Genomic DNA, 21032 nt, shown 5'->3' on the forward strand with positions numbered 1-21032 from the left:
AAAATCTTACTGTTCAAAAACTTTCGACTGATGTGTATTTGGCCGTTCATTTATCCGTTATTAATCTATTTGTTTTTCCTTTTACATTAAACGTATTTGACTAATCCTACTTTATTAATTCATTCATTTTTGGGAATTGTATTGCTACTGTATTTGTTAATGTAATACATTTATTGTAATGAAAATATTGAACTAAAATATTAATATTTTACACAATAAAATATTAAATTAAATGACTTTAATTAAATAACAGTTACAATATAATACTGCAATAATTAAACAATTATTAAAGTAATTTAATTTAATAATTTATTTGAAATATTACTTTTATGTTATTTTTACTCACCCTCATGCTGTTCCAATCCTGTCTGACTTTCTATCATCCATGGATCACAGGAAAACACACTGCTGTTTACATACAATGCAAGATAAAACTGGACATACAATAAGACACCATAAAAGCAACATGAAAGGCATCTATATGAATTGTGTGCTACATTCCAAGTCTTTTGAAGTCATACAATAGCCTTGCTTTGTAGGAAAACCTTGCAGAATCAGCACGACATCCAAACAGCTGAATATCTACTTCATTTTATTTGGTCAGTAAAATCAGTGCAATGTACATTTTAAATGAAAAAGGAACAACATCCACACACTCGTCTCATGAGCATTCAGTAAAAGCAAGTCAAAGGTGAATGATTTTGGTTAAAATCACTGAATCATAAACAAAACATCATTTCACCCTCCAAATCAGTGCATAAGTACAACTGCAACACTATGAATATGATTAATTATGTGTTTAGGTCATATAAGTGCATTTCCCACATATTCATTACAGTTAAATGTACTCATCTCTAATATTGTACGTAGATTACAGGATTGTTGTTAGCAAATTTAGTACGTCAACCTACGTGTTGTTTCTGTCTCCTATTTTTGCTTTAATCTAAAAAAAGCTGTTCCAAAACCTAGTGAGCTAGACAGTATTTTAAGCCATCATAGTCATTATGCCTTCAAGATACCTTCATTTGGCCAAAATGTTAAAAGCAGCATCACACGTTTCCTTGGCTGAGAAGACAATGCCATAATGCATTGCAAACTCTATTGGAATCAATTATCTCTAGTGTGTTTCACATCTATCACCAGTTAGCCTCTTAAAGAAACAGTTCACCCAAAAATGACAATTCTGTCATCATTTACTCACTCTCCACTTGTTCCAGACCCGTATGAGTTTTTTTCTTCTGCTGAGCACAAAAGTAAACATTTTAAAGAATGTTGGTAACCAAACAGTTGACGGCACCCATTCACTTCCATTGTATGGGAAAAAACACAATGGAAGTCAACGGCTACCGTCAACTGTTTGTTTGCAAACATTCTCTAAATATCGTTTTTCATGTGTGTTTATCAACTGAATGAACTTCATACAGGTTTTGATCAACTTGAGGATGAATAAAAGGCAGAATTTAAGTTTTTAGGTGAACTGTCGCTTTAAGAGACAGCTCACTAAACTCTGGAACAAAGCTAAAGTGTGTCCTGTATAGATTAGGTAAAGTTTTATGCATAGTTTTACTGTGCATACAGCTGCATGTTGAAGCTAAGAGCTGATCTGGGGTCAGACGTGGCGTATTGTGAGAGCTGCAGTGCTGTATTACCACTGATCTGACGTCAGCGCATAAGGCAATGATTTTTACATTCAATAATGTCATTTAGCTAAGCGAATAGGAAGCCTTTTTTAAGTATATCTTAATGCTTTTTCATCTTTTTTAAATGAAAAGATGCTCTCTTTGCCCTGCATTGCTTGTGATAAAGTCAACATGAATTCAAAATCGCCCCGTTTACTTTCTTATTTCACATTTCTGGTCGTTTCACGATTTATCAGTGCATATTATTCTAAACAAATAAATGTTTAGATTTATAATCCTTTATCAAATTGTCATCCGTCTCTGAAAGCACTTTCTTTTCCAGCTGACACCATCATTCCAGTCTCATCCCACATTTTTTTTTCTTGTTGAATACCCTGTTTCTTTCATAAATATGTTACGTTATGCATGTAAAATGGGTTTTGAGCAGGTTTCATGTTGACTTTAATTCTAACGCCTTCACATGCACCAATTTAAAGTATAAAAAATTTGGACGCTTGTCATGTCATTGTTCATCTTCTCTCATTTTCTGCTCTTCATTCTGTCATCACTGGATTCCCACTAGTTCAGTGATGGGCGGCGCAAACACCATCAACTCCTGATATTTGTGGAAGAACAGACACAGACGGGAGACATAACCGTCCTCCTGATACGGCAACTTCTTCTCCTTCAGATACTGAGATACTATAGGCTTCACCTGAGACAATAAACACATGCACATTCATTATCACTATTCATTTATTACTAAATAAATAAATAATTGGTAAATTATCTTTATTGATTAGCTTATTGTGTTTAGTTAATCTTGTTTGAATAATGTTGCTTAATTAATTGCTTCATTAATTTATTAATTTTTGTGAATTGAATTGTTTCTTTACGCTTTTTATGCATTTTAATTTAATTTAAATATTAAATTGCTCATTTTTTTAATTAAATTATTTATTTATCATATCTGTTTATTTGCCATTTTAGCCTTTTTATATTAGTATTACCATTACCATTTTTAAAATTAATTTAATTTAATTTAATTAAAATTTAATCTAATAAATTTGTACATTGAATTGAATTGTTTACATGTATTTATTTTTTTGGCCTATTATCCTTATATTTGTTTAGTTAATCTAGTTTGACTAATGTTTAATTTAATTATTAAATTAAATTATTAATGAAATTATTACTTTAGTAAATTTATATAAATATTTTAATAATTAAAATAAACTATTAATTAAATAATTGTAATTATATATTGTAGCATATTAATTAGTTTTTACTTTTTAGTGTTACTTTGTTCATGCTGCATTTCAGGTAAATAAAAAAAAGTGTAAATTATTTAAATTAATTATTTAATTATTTACAATATGAAATAATTGTACATTTTCTATATAATTATATAAATAAATATTATATTATTAATTGTATAAATATTTTATTACTATACAATATTATACTGTAATTAATATTATTAATTATATATTATATCAACTATATGTTGTTATATTATATATTATAAATTATTATAAATTCAATTATTTAAATAAAAAAAAATCTAAATTCAATTAATTATATGTGTGTGTGTATGTATGTGTATATATATATATATATATATATATATTCAAAATTAAATTATTCAGTTAACACTTAGAATAAATAATTTAATATCAAAATAATAAATTAATCAAAACAATAATTAAAATCATTTAATTTTATAATTTAGGTTAAATCTTAGTTTAAATTATTTAATTAGTTTACGTTATTTAATAATGCATTTTTTCAGAGCATGTAAATAATAATTAAATCTAATTTAATTTACATTTTCTGAGGATGCAAACACAACTATAGCCTGCAAAAATTGCCATACTTTATATTTTCTAAAGATGAGTGGTATAAATAATTTAATTTATATTTTCAGAGCATGCAAAAGCCAATTTAGTTTTAAATTTTCTGAATATAAATAGTATAAAAACTATAATTTACTTTTTTAGCATCCAAAAACTGATATATATGATATGTTGTCTGAATATAAGAAGTGTAATTCATACTTTCGGAGCATGCAAAAACAATAATGACATTTTTGGGAGGTAGGGTCTGCAGTTCATTTCAAGTCCATATGAGTTGTGCTTTTTATATTTCTATGAACGCTAACCTTTAGGCACATGTTGTCAGACAGGAATGGGAAAAGGTGATGCTCTACATGGCAGTTGATAAGGGAATGACCAAAGGTCCAGTCTAGCAGCGGGTTTCGGGGAAGGTTCAGGACTCCGTGTGTCATTTGGTAGATACGTTTGGGCCGGTTAGTGGCAGAAAACATTGGCAGGCCGATGTGCTACGAAAGCAGAGACACAGAAACCAACTTTACAAAATGAAAACTGCAACTGAAACTCCACTGTAACCATAAAACGCTTAAACAGAGAACAATATGGTGCCGATTCAACCTTTAGCTCAGTGTACATTTGATCTTTAAGTGGGATGAAATGTGTTCAGCGGCCCGAGAGACGCCACTGACGCCACAGGGGGCCCAAACTGACACAAACGCGCAAGACAATAGCACATACAAGCATTTATATCACACACATACTGTAACACACTGCAACTATGAAGCAGCTGCATTCAGTCCTAAACAAAGATCTCACACATCGCTGTGGGTCTCAGAGCGGACGGCCGCCCTTTAGAAAGCTTTAAACCAGCAAAAATACCTCAGAGGATCAGCACAATACAAAAGTACATTCTCCCTGTGCTCTGCCTGGGAAAATCATGCGTGAATTGTTCTCCGCCGTTCTACTTTTTTCTACAAACGAACCCTGTGAACCTCCACGAGCAGGAGAGGAGAACAAAGCCGTATTGAGTGGGTCTCGCGGGAGAGGATGGAGAGACACACACAGACAGGGATGGATTGATGCAGACTTGAGCTGAATAGCTTCCAAAGTTCACACTCAGGTTGATTAACCTTATGAGCCCGAGAGAGACGACAGAGTAATGTAGTGCTGAAGTGTTACTGTACGGCGAGAGAGTTTTGTTGTTAGTGGGTTATGCGGTGGCTGGTTAAATCTCAGAATGATACCAGTCCATTAACTATGACCACTGTACCTTTGATTATAGCTGCAGGGTGTCATTTCTGTTCACCACTAGCATGCAAAAACAACTGTATTTTATATTTCCTGATGACAAGTAGTATAAATAATTTAATGTATATTTTCTGAGCATGCAAAAAAACCACTATATTTTTATATTTTCTGAACAGAAGTAGTATAAACAATTTAACATATTTTCTGAACGTGCAAAACAACTATAGCATGCAAAAAACACTATATTTTTATATCTTGTAAAGATAATTGGTATAAATAATTATTTATATTTTCTGAGCATGCAAAACAACTACAGCATGCAAAAAACACTATATGTTTTATATTTTGTACAAATAAGTGGTATAAATAATTAAATTTATATTTTCTGAGCATGCAAACAACTATAGCATGCAAAAAACACTATATGTTTTATATTTTGTACAAATAAGTGGTATAAATAATTTAACTTATTTTCTGAGCATGCAAAATAACTATAGCATGCAAAAACCACTATATTTTTGTATTTTGTGAAGATAACGGTTATAAATAATTACATTTATATTTTCTAAGCATGCAAAACAACTATAGCATGCAGAAACCACTATATTTTTATATTTTGTGAAGATAAGTGGCATAAATAATTCAATTTATATTTTCTGAGCATGTAAAACAACTATAGCCTGTGAAAATCACTATATTTTTATGTTTTGTGAAGATAAGTAGTATAAATAATTCAATTTATATTTTCTGAGCATGCAAAACAACTATAGCATACAAGAAATACTATATTTTTATATTTTGTAAAAACAAGTGGTATGATTTAATTCATATTTTCTGAGCATGCAAAACAACTACAGCATGCAAAAATCACTATATTGTTTTATATTTGGTACAGATAAGTGGAATAAATAATTCAATTTATATTTTCTGAGCATGCAAAACAACTACAGGATGCAAAAAACACTATATTTTTTATATTTTGTGAAGATAAGTGATATAAATAATTGCATTTATATTTTCTGAGCATGCAAAACAACTACAGCATACAAAAACCACTATATTTTATATGTTCTGAAGATAAGTGGTGTAAATAATTTAATTGATATTTTTGAGCATGCAAAACTAATTATTGCATGCAAAAAATATTTTTACATTTTCTGAATATAAGTAGGGTAAATAATTTAATTAATATTTTTTGACCATACAAAAACAGCCATAGCATGCAAAAACAACTAAAGATAATTGAACTGAATTTCCTAAGCATGCAAACAGCTAAACATACCAAAACAGTTGGGCTAGTATTGTGTGCTACTGTCTTCAAGATAAAGGTTCTTTATTTATCAGAACCTTGAACAGCCATGGAACCTTTCAAATGCAGAAAAGGTTCTTTAGAAGTTCTTTTATGAACTGTTCACTAATATTTCTTTTATGGCATCATTGCAAAAACACCCTTTTGGAGCCTTTATTTTTAAGAGTGTATGGCTGAATATCCTAAACAATTATAGAAAGCATGCAAATGCAAAATATTATGAAAAATATTGGTGCACCACCAAAAAATATATATCACAGTCATAAATCAAAATGCATCTTGCATTTGTCTGGGGTGGTATATCTCACCTGAAATATGTTGACGTGTATGTACGGCAGGGAAAACATGGCTCTGCACAGGAGCATGACCACCAGAGCGGAGCTGCACGACAGGCCCGACACACTCCTGAGCAGGTAATACTGGGAAAAGAAACCCAGACACACACACAAGACGGTCCGCACAATTTGCAACGGAGACTGACCCTTCAGCTGACCTGAAACACATGCATAAAAACACAAATGTGAGAACAAGCTGGAGGTTTCACTGATGAAGCTGGCATCAGTGCATACACTCACTCACAGAAGAGGTCAAATGTAAATATATGCAAATGTAAATGATAAAGTGGTGTGCTAAGAAAAAAGGTCGTTTTATATTCTCAATGAAAGTGTGTGCAACAACAAAATCACTGTTAATCAGAACATTTCTGATGTTTAATGAAAAAGTTCACCACAATATGATCACATAAGATTTATCGCTTGCTGCTTTATCATTTATTAACCGGTTAGGATGCATTGAAAAGCTCTGACCGTAAAGGCCGTAAGTCCTCACCGATGGCAACGATGGGTGTGATGATGGGAACGGCTAGCGGCGCGATGAACAGGTAGACGGACCGAGACAGGAAGGGGATTTTCCAGGTGCTGGAGTCTCCCAGACCGATCACATTAGTGTGAGCGTGATGCATCTTCACGTGAGCCTGAACGCCGGCCCGTGCAGAGAACGAGCCGCACACCTGAGAGACGCCAGAGACGAGAACGTCAGCTTCACATAATGCATGCAGGGGTACAAAAGTGTCCACACTTCATGAGTCTTCGGATTTTGAAACATTTAAAACAAAGAAAAGATGAATAATTGTGCACCATTTGTAGGTGACTTATCAAATGTAAGTAAATAAGTGTCATTGATCATGTGACTTTTTGCACAGATGGGCAAGTACTTGCTTTCACTAAAGCTCAAGACACTCTCAAATCAATAATGTAATTAATGTAATTTAAATATAAAATTAAAAACAATATTTTAAATTAAATATTTAGATGAATATTTCAATTTTAATATTTAAATTCATTAAATTGTAACATTGAACTATTTACTATTTATTATATATATATTTGTTTGGCAAATTTTTCTTTATCCTTTATAATAATCTTGTTTAACAAAAATTACACCATTCATATTTGTACATTTTTGAACTGCAGTAAGTAGCATTTTAATTTATTTAATAATTTAACCTGCAATTTAATTTAATTAACACCTCGAATCATTTATTTTAATTCAATGTAATATTTAATCATTTAATTTAATGTAATTTAATGTAATTTAAATATAAAATTAAAAACACTATTTTAAATTAAATATTTAGACAATTAAATATTTAAATTTTAATATTTAAATTATTTTTTTTTACATTAAATTTTTTACTTTAATTTAATTAAAATAATTTAAATGACTGAATTTTTTAATTTACTATTTTAATTAAATAAGTTATTTAAACTATTTAATTATTAAATATTTTAATTCAATAGTTACAATTAATTAAAAAATTAATACATTTTTAAATATTTACATAAAATACTAAACTTTTTAAATAGTAAAAATAGTAAATATTATAAAAATTAATGTAAATATTTAATAATGTAAATAATTTAATTAAAAAGCATATCATTGAATAATTTAACTTAAATTTCCAACAAAATATAGGATAGATGTTCTTGGTTCCATTAAAGCTCAAGATGCTTTTGGAACATCTCAAATCATTTCGTGGCTCAAGTGCTGCTGTCATTAAAGCACAAACGAACAAATTTAATTCTAAAAATGTGAATTCATTTATACTGTTGTGCTAAAATAAATTGCAATGACAATTGCATATAAAATTGGATCATCTTTGGAGCCCATGTGTACGGACTGTTGCCATGTAATATGATCAACATTATAACTCTTCTACATTCTTGAGAGGATGGAAACTGTAAATTAAGTTACAGTAAATCCCTTTTAATCCATGAAGTTAATTCATGAAGAATTAATCTGCTGAATTCTTTCCATTCTTCTGCATTTTTATGTTGCAGAGAATTAACTGCATGAGAAACACAATGTGCTTTAAACATCAATGCAAAAACTCCAGTTAAACCAAAACATGTGGAATTAAAGTAAAAATGGAAACTAAAATGAAATTAAGATCAAAACAGAAAGCACTGTGGGAGTATCAAGACTCCCCAAAATCACGGTTCTGTGGTGCATTCTACTACTTGGTAACAATAGATTTCCCTGTTTTCACAATGTTTAATAATTTCATCTCACTTCAATAAAGAAGACGGCCCAAAAGTCAGCCCAGGCAGGTGATTCGCTGAGCGCGCCGTGACTGGATAGGTGTGTCCCTTTAACGGTGATGACAGCGTGAGCCACGCCCATTATCAGCATACCCAACAGGAAATACAGCGGCTGAGACGAACCCAACAACAGGAACCCTGCAAACAAGAACAACATCACTGTAACAGCGCAGAGGTGCAAAAGATATGAGCACAAACAGGTTGCAGGGACATCTAGATGAGATTTATGCTCCATAATCAAAATTATGACACAAAATGCTTGCATTATGTAACTATTAACAGGTTTAGTAATGAGTTATTAAAAAACGCTGAAAAAAACTAAAGTAGAATCAACTAGATTAAAAAGTTTGTCAAGGCAAACTTTAAGTTGGCTTGAGAAAGCCGGAACAGAAAGTTTTAAAAAGTTTTAAAAAGTTTCAAGTTTGATGGTTTTCAGTCTGAAATAGTTTGAAGTCTAAAGTAGTTTTAAAAGGTTAAAGTCTGAATGTTTTAAAGGCAGTACAGTTTGTCAGAGATAGATAGATAGAAGATAGCTAGCTAGGGTTGTTTTTAGCATGATTAGCAAGTAGTTAGCATGTTGCTAGCATTCTTCTGGCATGTTTAGCAAAGTTGCTACCATGTTTCTAACATGTTTAGCAAGTAGCATGTTTCTAGCATGATTAGCAAATTGCTAGCATGTTTCTTGCATGATTAGCAGGTTGCCAGCATGTTTCTAGCATGATTAGCAAGTTGTTAGCATTTTTTTTAGCATGATTAGCAAATAGTTAGCATGTTGCTAGCATGTTTCTAGCATGATTAGCAAAGTTGCTACCATGTTTCTAACATGATTAGCAAGTAGCATGTTTCTAGCATGATTAGAAAATTGCTAGCATGTTTCTAGCATGATTAGCAGGTTGCCAGCATGTTTCTAGCATGATTAGCAAGTTGTTAGCATGTTGCTAACATGTTTCTAACATGATTAACAAGTAGTTAACATGTTGCTAGCATGTTTCTAGCATGATTAGCAAGTTGTTAGCATGTTTTTAGCATGATTAGCAAATAGTTAGCATGTTGCTAGCATGTTTCTAGCATGATTAGCAAAGTTGTTACCATGTTTCTAACATGATTAGCAAAAGTAGCATGTTTCTAACATGATTAGAAAATTGCAAGCATGTTTCTAGCATGATTAGCAGGTTGCCAGGATGTTTCTAGCATGATTAGAAAGTTGTTAGCATGTTTCTAACATGATTAGCAAGTAGTTAGCATGTTTTTAGCATGATTACCAAGTAGTTAGCATGTTTCTAGCATGATTAGCAAAGTTGCTACCATGTTTCTAACATGATTAACAAGTAGCATGTTTTTCTAGCATGATTAGCAAATTGCTAGCATGTTTCTAGCATGATTAGCAGGTTGACAGCATGTTTCTAGCATGATTAGCAAGTTGTTAGCATGTTGCTAGCATGTTTCTAACATGATTAGCAAGTAGTTAGCATGTTTTTAGCATGATTAGCAAGTAGTTAGCATGTTGCTAGCATGTTTCTAGAATGATTAGCAAAGTTGCTACCATGTTTCTAACATGATGAGCAAGTAGCATGTTTCTAGCATGATTAGCAAATTGCTAGCATGTTTCTAGCATGATTAGCAAATTGCTAGCATGTTTCTAGCATGATTAGCAAGTTGTTAGCATGTTGCTAGCATGTTTCTAACATGATTAGCAAGCAGTTAGCATGTTTTTAGCATGATTAGCAAGTAGTTAGCATGTTTCTAGCATGATTAGCAAGTTACTAGCCATAGATAGATAGACAGATAGATGAGTTTAAATGAGTTTAAATGGATTATAAATACAGTACATAGAAGGGAAGCTTGATTGAGTCTCAAAAGATTTTGGGAGTTTCGACAGTTGGAATTTGAAAAGTGTTGCTCATTTGAACATTCCGTTAATGTAAGTCTATGGGATTTTTCCCAAATTTAATCGTCATTTTTATGAAAACCGTAAGTCCGATCAGTTAGAGCAGACAGAGCAACTCGAGTCAGATCAGTCTGAAGATCTGGGCTGAGTTTGGAGTTTGTAGAGTTAAAGCTCTAGGAGGAATTAGAGTTGATAGTTTTAGCCTCAGAAGAATAATAATAACTGGAAGTTTAAATAGCATTTCAGTAAGTTTGCTTTCTCAAGCCAACTTAATTAATTGCAGATAAATAGCAAGTGACACACTGAATTCAACTGAAATTCTGATGTACAAAGACTTAAAGGAGAAGTCCACTTCCAAAACAACAATTCACAAATAATTTACTCACCCTCTTGTCATCCAAGATGTTCATGTCTTTCTGGGTCTTATCTTAAGGGTCTTATCTTGCGAAACGATCGGTTATTGTTTTAAAAAAATTAAAAATGTGTATACTTTTTAAGCACAAAAGTTCGTGAAGCACAGGCTCTCGGATGCACGTCCACGGGTCGTTCTTGAACGATTCGTTCATTTTAAACGAATCTTTAATGTGACTCGCGAAGAACGAGTCGTCTCGGGGGAGTGATTCGTTCAATCGCGCATGCGCAACATCCTGTTAGGTTCTGTACTGGAATTAGTTCACCTGTTTCCAGTCTTTGGGTTTTTCGAGGCGTTCGTTCATCTTTATGGGGCTGTCATGTGATGCTGATTTTGCTAAAATTAACGAAATGACTCGAAAAAAGATTTGTTCATTTTGCTGAACGAGTCGGTAAAATGATCCGAACTTCCCATCACTACTACGAATCACGTCTAAGTTCATCATCTGTGTACTCCGGCTAAAAAAGGTAGAGTATGGCGAAAAACTCCATCTTATTTTCTCCTACAACTTCAGAATTGTCCAACATCGTTGTACTTTTTGTTTGTAAACAGCGTTTGACTTACTTGCACTTTCTTAGTCTTTGCGCGTTCGCTTTGTAAACACTGGGTCTGTAGATGCGCCTACGTTCCGCATGACCTTTCGATGTGATTCAATAGTACATTGTGAACGCGCATGCCAGAACCTGTGCTACAGGAGCTAAAAAGTATACAAATTTTTATTTTTCGAAAAAAATGACAGATCGTTTCGCTAGATAAGACCCTTCTTCCTCAGCTGGGATCATTTAGAGCCCTTTGAAGCTGCTTTTAAACTACATTTCAGAAGTTCAAAATCAGGGGCACAATTGAAATCCATTATATGAAGAAAAGTCCTGAAACATTTTCCTCAAAAACCATCACTTCTTAACGGCTGAAGACAGAAAGACATGAACATCTTGGATGGCAAGGGGGTGAGCAAATTATTTGTAAATTGTTGTTTTGGAAGTGGACTTCTCCTGTAAGTAGTTTTTTCTTGTAAAAGTCCCAGAGGGGAACAACTTCAAGGAAGAGTAAGTGATGACAAAATGTTCCTTTTTACCTATTCCTTTAACTGTAGCCAATGTCTGAATGCTTAAAAAGCTTATAAAAAGAATCCGGTCTGTTTGGATTGAACGCCCAAGAACATTTGGCACAAAACTGAAGGTTTGATTTTTGTGTCAAAGAAAAATGTGTCCCAATAACCGGCGGGCACACAGTCACACCTCTAAACTGCATGACTAAACAAGTCAACAATTCGTTTCTGTAACGGAGATGCTGAGGCGGCGTTCGAATCCATGTGCGGAAGTTTATTAATCACAGCAGCAAACATAAACGTGTAAACAGGCAGAGGGTCGATAACAAAGAGCAGTCCAAACTTTCAACAGTCCAAAGGGCAATCCGTGAATCGTAAGTGAGAAACCAGGCGAAAGATCAAACCTTGAAATCAGTCCACACAAGCAAACAATCCAGACAGGGGTAATCCAAAAACACAATATCCAAGAATAGAGCAATACGGCAACAGGTAATCCAACAGAGTATATAAACGCTCGGTAAGGCAGGTGAAACTGGCAATACTTCGCCAAGTATAGAGCACATGGTCAGTCTTTAAATAGTGTCAAACAGGAAGTAACAGTAGAAGCAGCAGAGGGAGCATGCAGGCAGTCCTAGGGTGAGGGCTCCCTCTGCTGGCTTGGCGTTACAGAATCCCCCTCCTAGGAGCGACTCCTGGCACTCAAAACAACAACAGTCCAGGTGGGTGGGGGAACAGAGGCAAAACAGGGGGTGGGACGGAGGGCCAGGTCCATGTAGAGCAGGTGGGCCTGGATCGTGGAGCAGGGACAGACAGTGAAACTTTGGAGGACCAGGGCCGTGGAGCAGTAGCAGATTGTGAAGTACTGGAGGACCTGGGCCGTGGAGCAATGGCAGAGTAGGGGAACCATGGTGGGGCAGGCAGAGCAGGCAGAACAGGAAGCCATGGTGAGGCAGGCAGAGCAGGCAGAGCAGGGAGCCATGGCGAGGCAGGCAGAGCAGGCATAACAGGGAGCCATTGCAGGGCAGGCAGAACAGGCAGAGCAAACAGGAGCAGAGGTATCCACAGTGGGACTAATGACATGCATAGCAGAGCGGTGTGTACTTGAATGATTTCTTTGGCCTTCTTGATTGTAACATGACAGGCAGAGAGTTCATCGTGGGACGCCGCCCTCATGGGAGGATCTACAGCTTGCGCTGACACCTCTGGGGGCATGGGCGCAGATGCTTGGGCAGGTGTGGCAGGGAAGTTATAAATGGCCTTCCTGGCCGTGACAGAACAGGCAGAGAGTCCGTGGGGAAACGCCGCCCCTTTAGGAGATTCTGCAGCCGGAGCTGCCACTTCTGGGGGCATTGGCGCAGAGCCTTTGACAGAAGAGGCCTCTGACGTAGACTCGTGGACAGACGAGGCAGTGAGTTAATTAATGGAAGCCACCTCCTTAGGAGGTTCTACAGCGCATGCTGACACCTCAGGAGGTATTGGCGCAAACTCTTGGACAAGAGAGGCTTCTGGCATAGACTCGTGGATAGACGAGGCCTTGGGAGCAGACTCGTGGATAGACAAGGCTTCTTGAGCAGACTCGTGGACAGACGAAGTTTCTGGAGCAGACTCGTGGGCAGACGAAGCTTCTGGAGCAGACTCGCGGACAGACGAAGCTTCTGAAGCGGTCTCGTAGACAGACGAGGCCTCTGGAGCGGTCTCGTGGACAGACGAGGCCTCCGGGGCACAGTATGCAGCCCACACACTGAAGATGGCTACGGCCATTACAGGCAACACAGTAGATAATGGGGTGTCTGTTGACCTTGAGGGTGCTGATGTTATGGGCTTGTGGCTTGTGAATGTGGGCTCTGCGTGGCTCGGGGGCGTGGGCTCTGCGTGGCTTGGGAGCGTGGGCTCTGCGTGGCTTGGGAGCGTGGGCTCTGCGTGGCCAGCTGATACATGAGGTGGCTTGAGAAGGTCAGAGGGGACCTGGTGAGGTTTTGGTAGGACAACGGTTTCTTGACTTGATTCATGGAGGCCTGCCGTGGCCTGACTAGACTCAGGGAGGCCTGCCGTGGCCTGACTTGACTCAGGGAGGCCTGCCGTGGCCTGACTTGACACAGGGAGGCCTGCCGTGGCCTGACTTGACTCAGGGAGGCCTGCCGTGGCCTGACTTGACTCAGGGAGTTCTGCTGTGGCTTGACCTGGTTCATGAAGATCAACTGTGGCTTGGTTTGGCTCAGGAACAACAGCAGCAACTTGACTTGGCTCATGAAGAACAACCGTGGCTTGGCTTGGCTCATGGACGACAGCAGCAACTTGACTTGGCTCATGGAGATCAACAGCTGTATCTTGGCTTGGCTCGTGGAAAACAGCTGTGTCCTTGCTTGTCTCATGGAGAACAGCAGCTTGGGCTTGACTTAACTCTGTTGCTTGACTTAACTCTGTTGCTTGACTTAACTCTGTTGCTTGACTTAACTCTGTTGCTTGACCGGGCTCTGTAGCTTGGCCGGGCTCTGAAGCTGGACTTGACCCTGGAACTGGACTTGACCCTGGAACTGGACTTGACTTGGAGGCCTTGGACTTTGGAGCAGCTGCTGTAGCTTGACTTGACACAGGAGACACAGCTGCAACTTGACCTGACTCTGAAGATGTATCTGCAGCTTGACTTGGCTCTGCAGCATGACGTGGCTCTGCAGCTTGACTTGGCTCTGCAGCTTGACTTGGCACAGGAACAGTAGCTGTAATCTTGCTTGGCTCGGGGGTGGCAGCTGTGACTTTACTTGACTCAGGAAACGCAGCTGCGACTTGACTTGACACAGCTGCAACTTGAATGGAATCAGGGGTGCGGCAAACGTGGCGTGAGCAGGCCCTGGAGCGGCAGGCATGGCGTGAGCAGGCCCTGGAGCGGCAGGCATGGCGTGAGCAGGCCCTGGAGCGGCAGGCATGGCGTGAGCAGGCATCTTTTTGGCGGCCATGACGGATGGATGTGGCTTGAGCAGGCTTTGGCTTGGCAGGCATGGCGTGAACAGACCTTGGCTTAGTGGATGTGACTTGAGCTGGCTGTGGTGTGGCAGGCATGACGTGAACAGGCTTTGGCTTGGTGGACGTGACTTGAGCTGGCTTTGGCTTGGCAGGCATGACGTGAACAGGCCTTGGCTTGGTAGACGTGACTTGAGTTAGCTGTGGCTTAGCAGGCTTGGTTTGAGGAGCCTCTGGCGTGACGGTGACGATACCGGACATGAAGGTTGGGATGTGACGGGTCTCTGGTTTGCTTGAGGTGAAGGGAGCTGGTTGTGGTGAGGTGTTTATGGTGGGATTGCAGGGTCCCTCTTCCGCGATCCCAACGGTAAGAGGAGATCCGCTCAAACGGAGTGCAAAATCAATGTAAGTCTCTAGTGTCCAGTGGATCTTACCTCCAGGTAACCCTGAGTGAACAGGTTCATTTAGTCCATGGCGGAAAAGATCCTTCAGAGCCACATCATTAAAGTTGACAAGGTGACAAAGTTCACAAAAATCTCCTACATACTCCTCTATGGTTCGGTTACCTTGACGAAGGCAGAGGAGACGAGAAGTTGCCTGGTTCATAGTTGGACGTGTCTTTGCAACTTCCGCTGGATTCATGGTAGGCGAAGTATTCTGTAACGGAGATGCTGAGGCGGCGTTCGAATCCATGTGCGGAAGTTTATTAATCACAGCAGCAAACATAAACGTGTAAACAGGCAGAGGGTCGATAACAAAGAGCAGTCCAAACTTTCAACAGTCCAAAGGGCAATCCGTGAATCGTAAGTGAGAAACCAGGCGAAAGATCAAACCTTGAAATCAGTCCACACAAGCAAACAATCCAGACAGGGGTAATCCAAAAACACAATATCCAAGAATAGAGCAATATGGCAACAGGTAATCCAACAGAGTATATAAACGCTCGGTAAGGCAGGTGAAACTGGCAATACTTCGCCAAGTATAGAGCACATGGTCAGTCTTTAAATAGTGTCAAACAGGAAGTAACAGTAGAAGCAGCAGAGGGAGCATGCAGGCAGTAAACAACAACGGATACAAATTAGTATTCAGTTTTTAGTAATTTCCCCACACACCATAAACTAGCAGTAGAGTAGTTTAGAATAAGAATACATTTACATGACAGTGATTGTACACTGTAAAAAAAATGCAACTGCATATTTTCTACTTCTAGTTTACAAAACATTTTGAGTCTCAAAAAAAGCAATTTTATTGAAACTACATAAAAACACTTGTCAGACCAACAAAATTACTCCAAATGTTGTCCCAACTATAGATAAACTCAGTTGTCTGAACAAGAATTTCATATTGTTGAAAAGTTAAGGCTTTGTGAGTTCCCAGCATGCATTGCAGCATAAATAAATTTTAAAGTTACTGTTATAGGATTGTTGTTTTTCTGTTTGCTAATTTCATTAAAACTTTTTTGTTGTTGTTTTATCCTTATTGTTAGTTATTTGTTGTACTGCAATGTTAAGAGCTCATCTTTTTAAATTTTTTATATTTTTTATTTGCCACCGTTCTTGAGGTTTGTGTGTTTAGTTTTAAGGCCTCGATTATGTGAAACCATTAATATCCATTTTCTGGATATCTTAGTTTTGTAAAAATGTATTACAAATGTAGACAATGACTTGACTAAGTTATCCATTAAGTTTGTCATTTGTAAATAAACACAAAATTGATAATGTGGTGACTTCTTGCACGAAAAAATGAATTACGTCAATGACAATAATTGTTGTTTCAGTTGCTGTGATGAGTTTTTCAAAGAATTTGACAATCGGCATTGCATGAACAAACAAATTTACATTGGCTAAACGAAGTATCTTTACTCAGAATAACTAAAAAACATTGTTCAGAGAACACAAAAGTCTTACTGCATCAAATAGTCTTATTTTTAATATTTTTCTTATTACGGTGTAATAAAAATGGAACATTGTCAAAATAAAGAACTGTATTATGCATGCCGAGCCAGTAGCCTATCGTTTTCAGAATCTCGGACTTAAACGTTTTTAGACCGCCAAAACACAACTGACGTGTAAACGAATGGTCAAAATGCATCAAAAGGTTTTGTTTTTAGCTGGTCATCTAAACGCTATCTAAAAGTAAATAAACCAAAAACATTTAATTAAATTTATTGATTATCATTTTCAGAGTGAATATAAATACAGTGAATTTTGCACTGAATTTTTGTAGTGAATTTTGTATAAAAGCGTCTTCTAAATGAATAAATGTAAATGCTTTTGAATTCATGTTTCATTTGATATCTTTTTACACTTAATTCTGTATTTTGATGGACATGTTTGAAGAATTCGGTTTTCAGACAGGATAAGTTTGAGCGCGTGATCTGTATCTGTTTCAATCGTTTAGCTGTTTTTATGAAGCCATGGTTTCACATATTGTTTTTCATGGTTTTCAATGGTTTTGGGTATATTTGGGTATCGCTGGGGTATCATATGTGACCCAGGATCACAAAACCAGTCTTAAGTAGCATGGGTACATTTGCAACATTGTATGGGTAAAATTCGATCATCAATTTTTCTTTCATACCAAAAAGCATTAGGATATATCAAAACTTAATTTTTGATTAGTAATATGCATTGCTAAGAACTTCATTTGAACAACTTTAAAGACGATTTTCTCAATATTTTGATTTTTTTGCACCCTCAGATTCCAGATTTTAAAATAGTTGTATCTCAGTCAAATATTGTCATATCCTAACAAACCATACATCAATAGAAAGCTCATTTATCAGCTTTCAGATCGTGTATAAATCTCAATTTTTAAAAAATGGACCCTTATGACTGGTTTTGTGGCCCAGCGTAACATATATTATTTGTAATATCTGGTATTGTTTGGTGATGCAGTAAATATTTCATCCAAAACAAACTTCTCCAATGGGAGACAACTACTTAGCAACTAGTAATTTAATCGCATGTTTCTATAAAAAAAAAAAAAAAAAAAGTATCATGTAGTTCATGTTTGTTTTGCTTAGTTTGATGTGTTATTATTATTAAATATTTTTTCATCCAGAGACTGGAGAAAACGCTGCTAAAACTTGATGCTGATTATTGAGTTTTGCTATTTTGGCTAGTATGATCTTTTATTCTCCTAATTTAGCAGTTTGACCCCCATTTCTGTTGGTTTCTCCCTGAAAGACGAGTCAGTGACTTGACTGCTGCAGGAAACTGGATCTGCCCAATGGGAGGGAAGCACCCAGAGCGAACCGGTCGCCATGACAATCACCGCCACAGGAGCGCCTCGGTAATTTGGATATTAAAGGGATAGTTCAGCCAAAAATTAAAATTCTGTCATCATTTACTCACTCCTTCCAAACCTATATGAGTTTCTTTTTTCTGTTGAATGGTAAAAGAAGACATTTTCTGGTCCTCCGCAGTATTTTTTTGTTCCTTACTATGGAAGTCAAAGGGGACCGTCAACTGTTTGGCCTTCATTCTTTTGTGTTTAGCAAATCATACAGGTTTGGAACAACTTCAAGGAAGAGTAAGTGATGACAAAATGTTCCTTTTAACCTATCGCTTTAATTGTAGTCAATGTCTGAAAGCTTTAAAGGTTTATAAAAAGAATCCGGTCTGTTTGGATTGAACGCCCAAGAACATTTGGCACAAAACTGAAGGTTTGATTTTTGTGTCAAAGAAAAATGTGTCCCAATAACCGGCGGGCACACAGTCACACCGCTAAACTGCATTACTAAACAAGTCAACAATTTGTTTCAAATGCACATTATCCAAAACACTCCCTATTAATGACACTACACCTTCATACTGCATACAGGCCATTGTAAACACAATGACATGTTGGAATGAAAACACTCACAACATAAAAACAATCTTTGAATGTTCCCAAGACTCTGAGCATCTTAATTCAAACTGCAAATATTTTCAGTCCTAAACAACAACAGATACAAATTAGTATTCAGTTTTTAGTAATTTCCCCACACACCATAAACTATTTGGAAATTAAGATGTTTACATTCTTATAAAGAAGTAAAGAAAACAAAGATTATTGAAGTTTTTTTTTGTTTTGCAAAGAAAATTCTATTTCAGTACTTTTACTTTAATACATAATATCTTTGTAATTATTTTAAAAAAAAGTTTGCATAAAAAAACAAAGCATATTACTTTGCCATACACATACATTGTAAAAAAACTAAAAATTTGTTGCGTCAACTTAAAATAATTTGTTACCTGGCTGCCTTTAAAAATTTAAGTTCTGTCAACTCAGAAATGTTTAGTCAACTTTAAATTTTAAGTTGTACTAAGTGATGACTTGTATATTTGAGTTGATTCAAGGCATTTACATTTATTTACATTTACATTTATCATTTAGCAGACGCTTTTATCCAAAGCGACTTACAGGTCACAGGTGGGTAACAGCCCAGCTTTTAAGTTTATCAAACCAAATAGTTTGTTTAGTCAACTCAAATATCTAAGTTGTGACTTAGTACAACTTAACATTTCAAGTTGACTAAACTTATTTGAGAATAAGTTTAAAATTTTAAGGCAGCAGGGTAACAAATTATTTTAAGTTGACTCAACATTTTTTTTTTTTACATGCATTTGACATTTTCATTCAGTAAAATGCTCATAATGTATTTTACTTTTATTTTACTAGTGTCTTTGTAATTCCCCTCATTATTCTCATCAAATCAGTAAAGCACTACAGAAATATTACAAATATACATAATTATTATACTGTTTAAATAATGTGACCCTGGACCACAAAATGTCATAAGGGTCACATAAGGGTCAATTTTTTGAAATTGAGATTTATACATCATCTGAAATCTGAATAAATAACCGTTCCATTAAATGTATGGTTTGTTAGGATAGCACAATATTTGGCTGAGATACAGCTTTTCGAAAATCTGGAATCTGAGGGTACAAAAAATCAAAATTTTGAGAAAAGCGCCTTTAAAGTTGTCCAAATGAAGTTCTTAGTAATACATATTACTATGCAGAAAATACATACACACACACACATATATATATATATATATATATATATATATATATATTTACGGTAGAAAATATCCTAATGATTTTTGGCATAAAAGAAAAATCGATCATTTTGACCCATACAGTGTGTTTTTGGCTATTGCTACAAATATATCAGTGCTACTTAAGACTGGTTTTGTGGTCCAGGGTCACATATATAATCGTTGTCACAAAACAGTAATGGATTTATTTTGTTCCATTTTTTATTTTTTGCATTATAGTAATGAGAATTTAAGAGTAAACGCGGATCATTTTCAGGTAAATTACATAATGGAGTCGAAACAAGACTTATTTTGAGTATCTTTTGTTTGTTTCGCGATACTCCCAAAGAGCCTGTGTGTCTACATAGTGTTTTTGTGTCTATAATAAAAAAGTCGTCAAAGTGTGTGTACCTGCCGGTAAACTAATAAAGGCTGCGGTGAGGATGCTGCAGTCTATTCCTCTCCTTTCCCACCAGCTGCTCTCTTTCACACTCTTCTGCACCAGCCGGGTGAGCTCCATCATCAGCGTCTCCCGCTCCGCGTCCGCCTGCAGCTTCCCCTGCGCTGCGTCCCCGTGTCCTTCGCCATCCCGGGACGCGGGTCCTCGCGGGCTGCCGGTGTCTCTTCTCTTCTCTGGAATGTTCTGCATGCTAGCGCTAGAGCTCAGAGACGCATGGCTCACGCACACACTCTCCGTCCCGTCCGCGAAACAAGGTTGTGAGGGACTTTAGTGCTGACTGCGCTAGAAACGGATCTCCCTCTCGAGTGCGCTCACTCTGTCTTTCTCGTTCCCACGGCGATGCCTTTGGCAGGAGTGTCCTCAGTGCTGCAAGAGTCCTGCGTCATCTCCTATCACAAGAACAACACACACACACACACACACACACACACACGGCTATAGAATGAATTTCAAAACCACTAAAATGTAAAACCGTTTTACATTAACAACCAGGCAATTCTTAAAAATTCATGGTTGCATTCAAACGAACAGTTTTACGCAAAACCACTGTACATAAATTTACATTTTTCATTTTTAAAAATAAAATATATAAAAATAATAATTTTCAGTGTTGGGGGTAACGCATTACA

General features: G+C 36.5%; 1 protein-coding gene across 1 annotated transcript; it reads right to left on the reverse strand.

Annotated features, from left to right (window-relative positions):
- Positions 1-575: 575 nt before the first annotated feature.
- Positions 576-20724, reverse strand: fads6 (fatty acid desaturase 6). Its single transcript, XM_051124478.1, has 6 exons — positions 20355-20724; positions 8580-8746; positions 6837-7017; positions 6317-6501; positions 3781-3960; positions 576-2334 (listed from the first exon to the last, which is right to left on the reverse strand). The coding sequence occupies exons 1-6, from the start codon at positions 20590-20592 to the stop codon at positions 2185-2187; spliced, it is 1101 nt and encodes a 366-aa protein (XP_050980435.1). The 5' UTR covers positions 20593-20724; the 3' UTR covers positions 576-2184.
- Positions 20725-21032: the final 308 nt, after the last annotated feature.

The sequence above is a fragment of the Labeo rohita genome, chromosome 12 (assembly GCF_022985175.1).
Source record: "Labeo rohita strain BAU-BD-2019 chromosome 12, IGBB_LRoh.1.0, whole genome shotgun sequence".
NCBI lineage: Eukaryota > Metazoa > Chordata > Actinopteri > Cypriniformes > Cyprinidae > Labeo > Labeo rohita.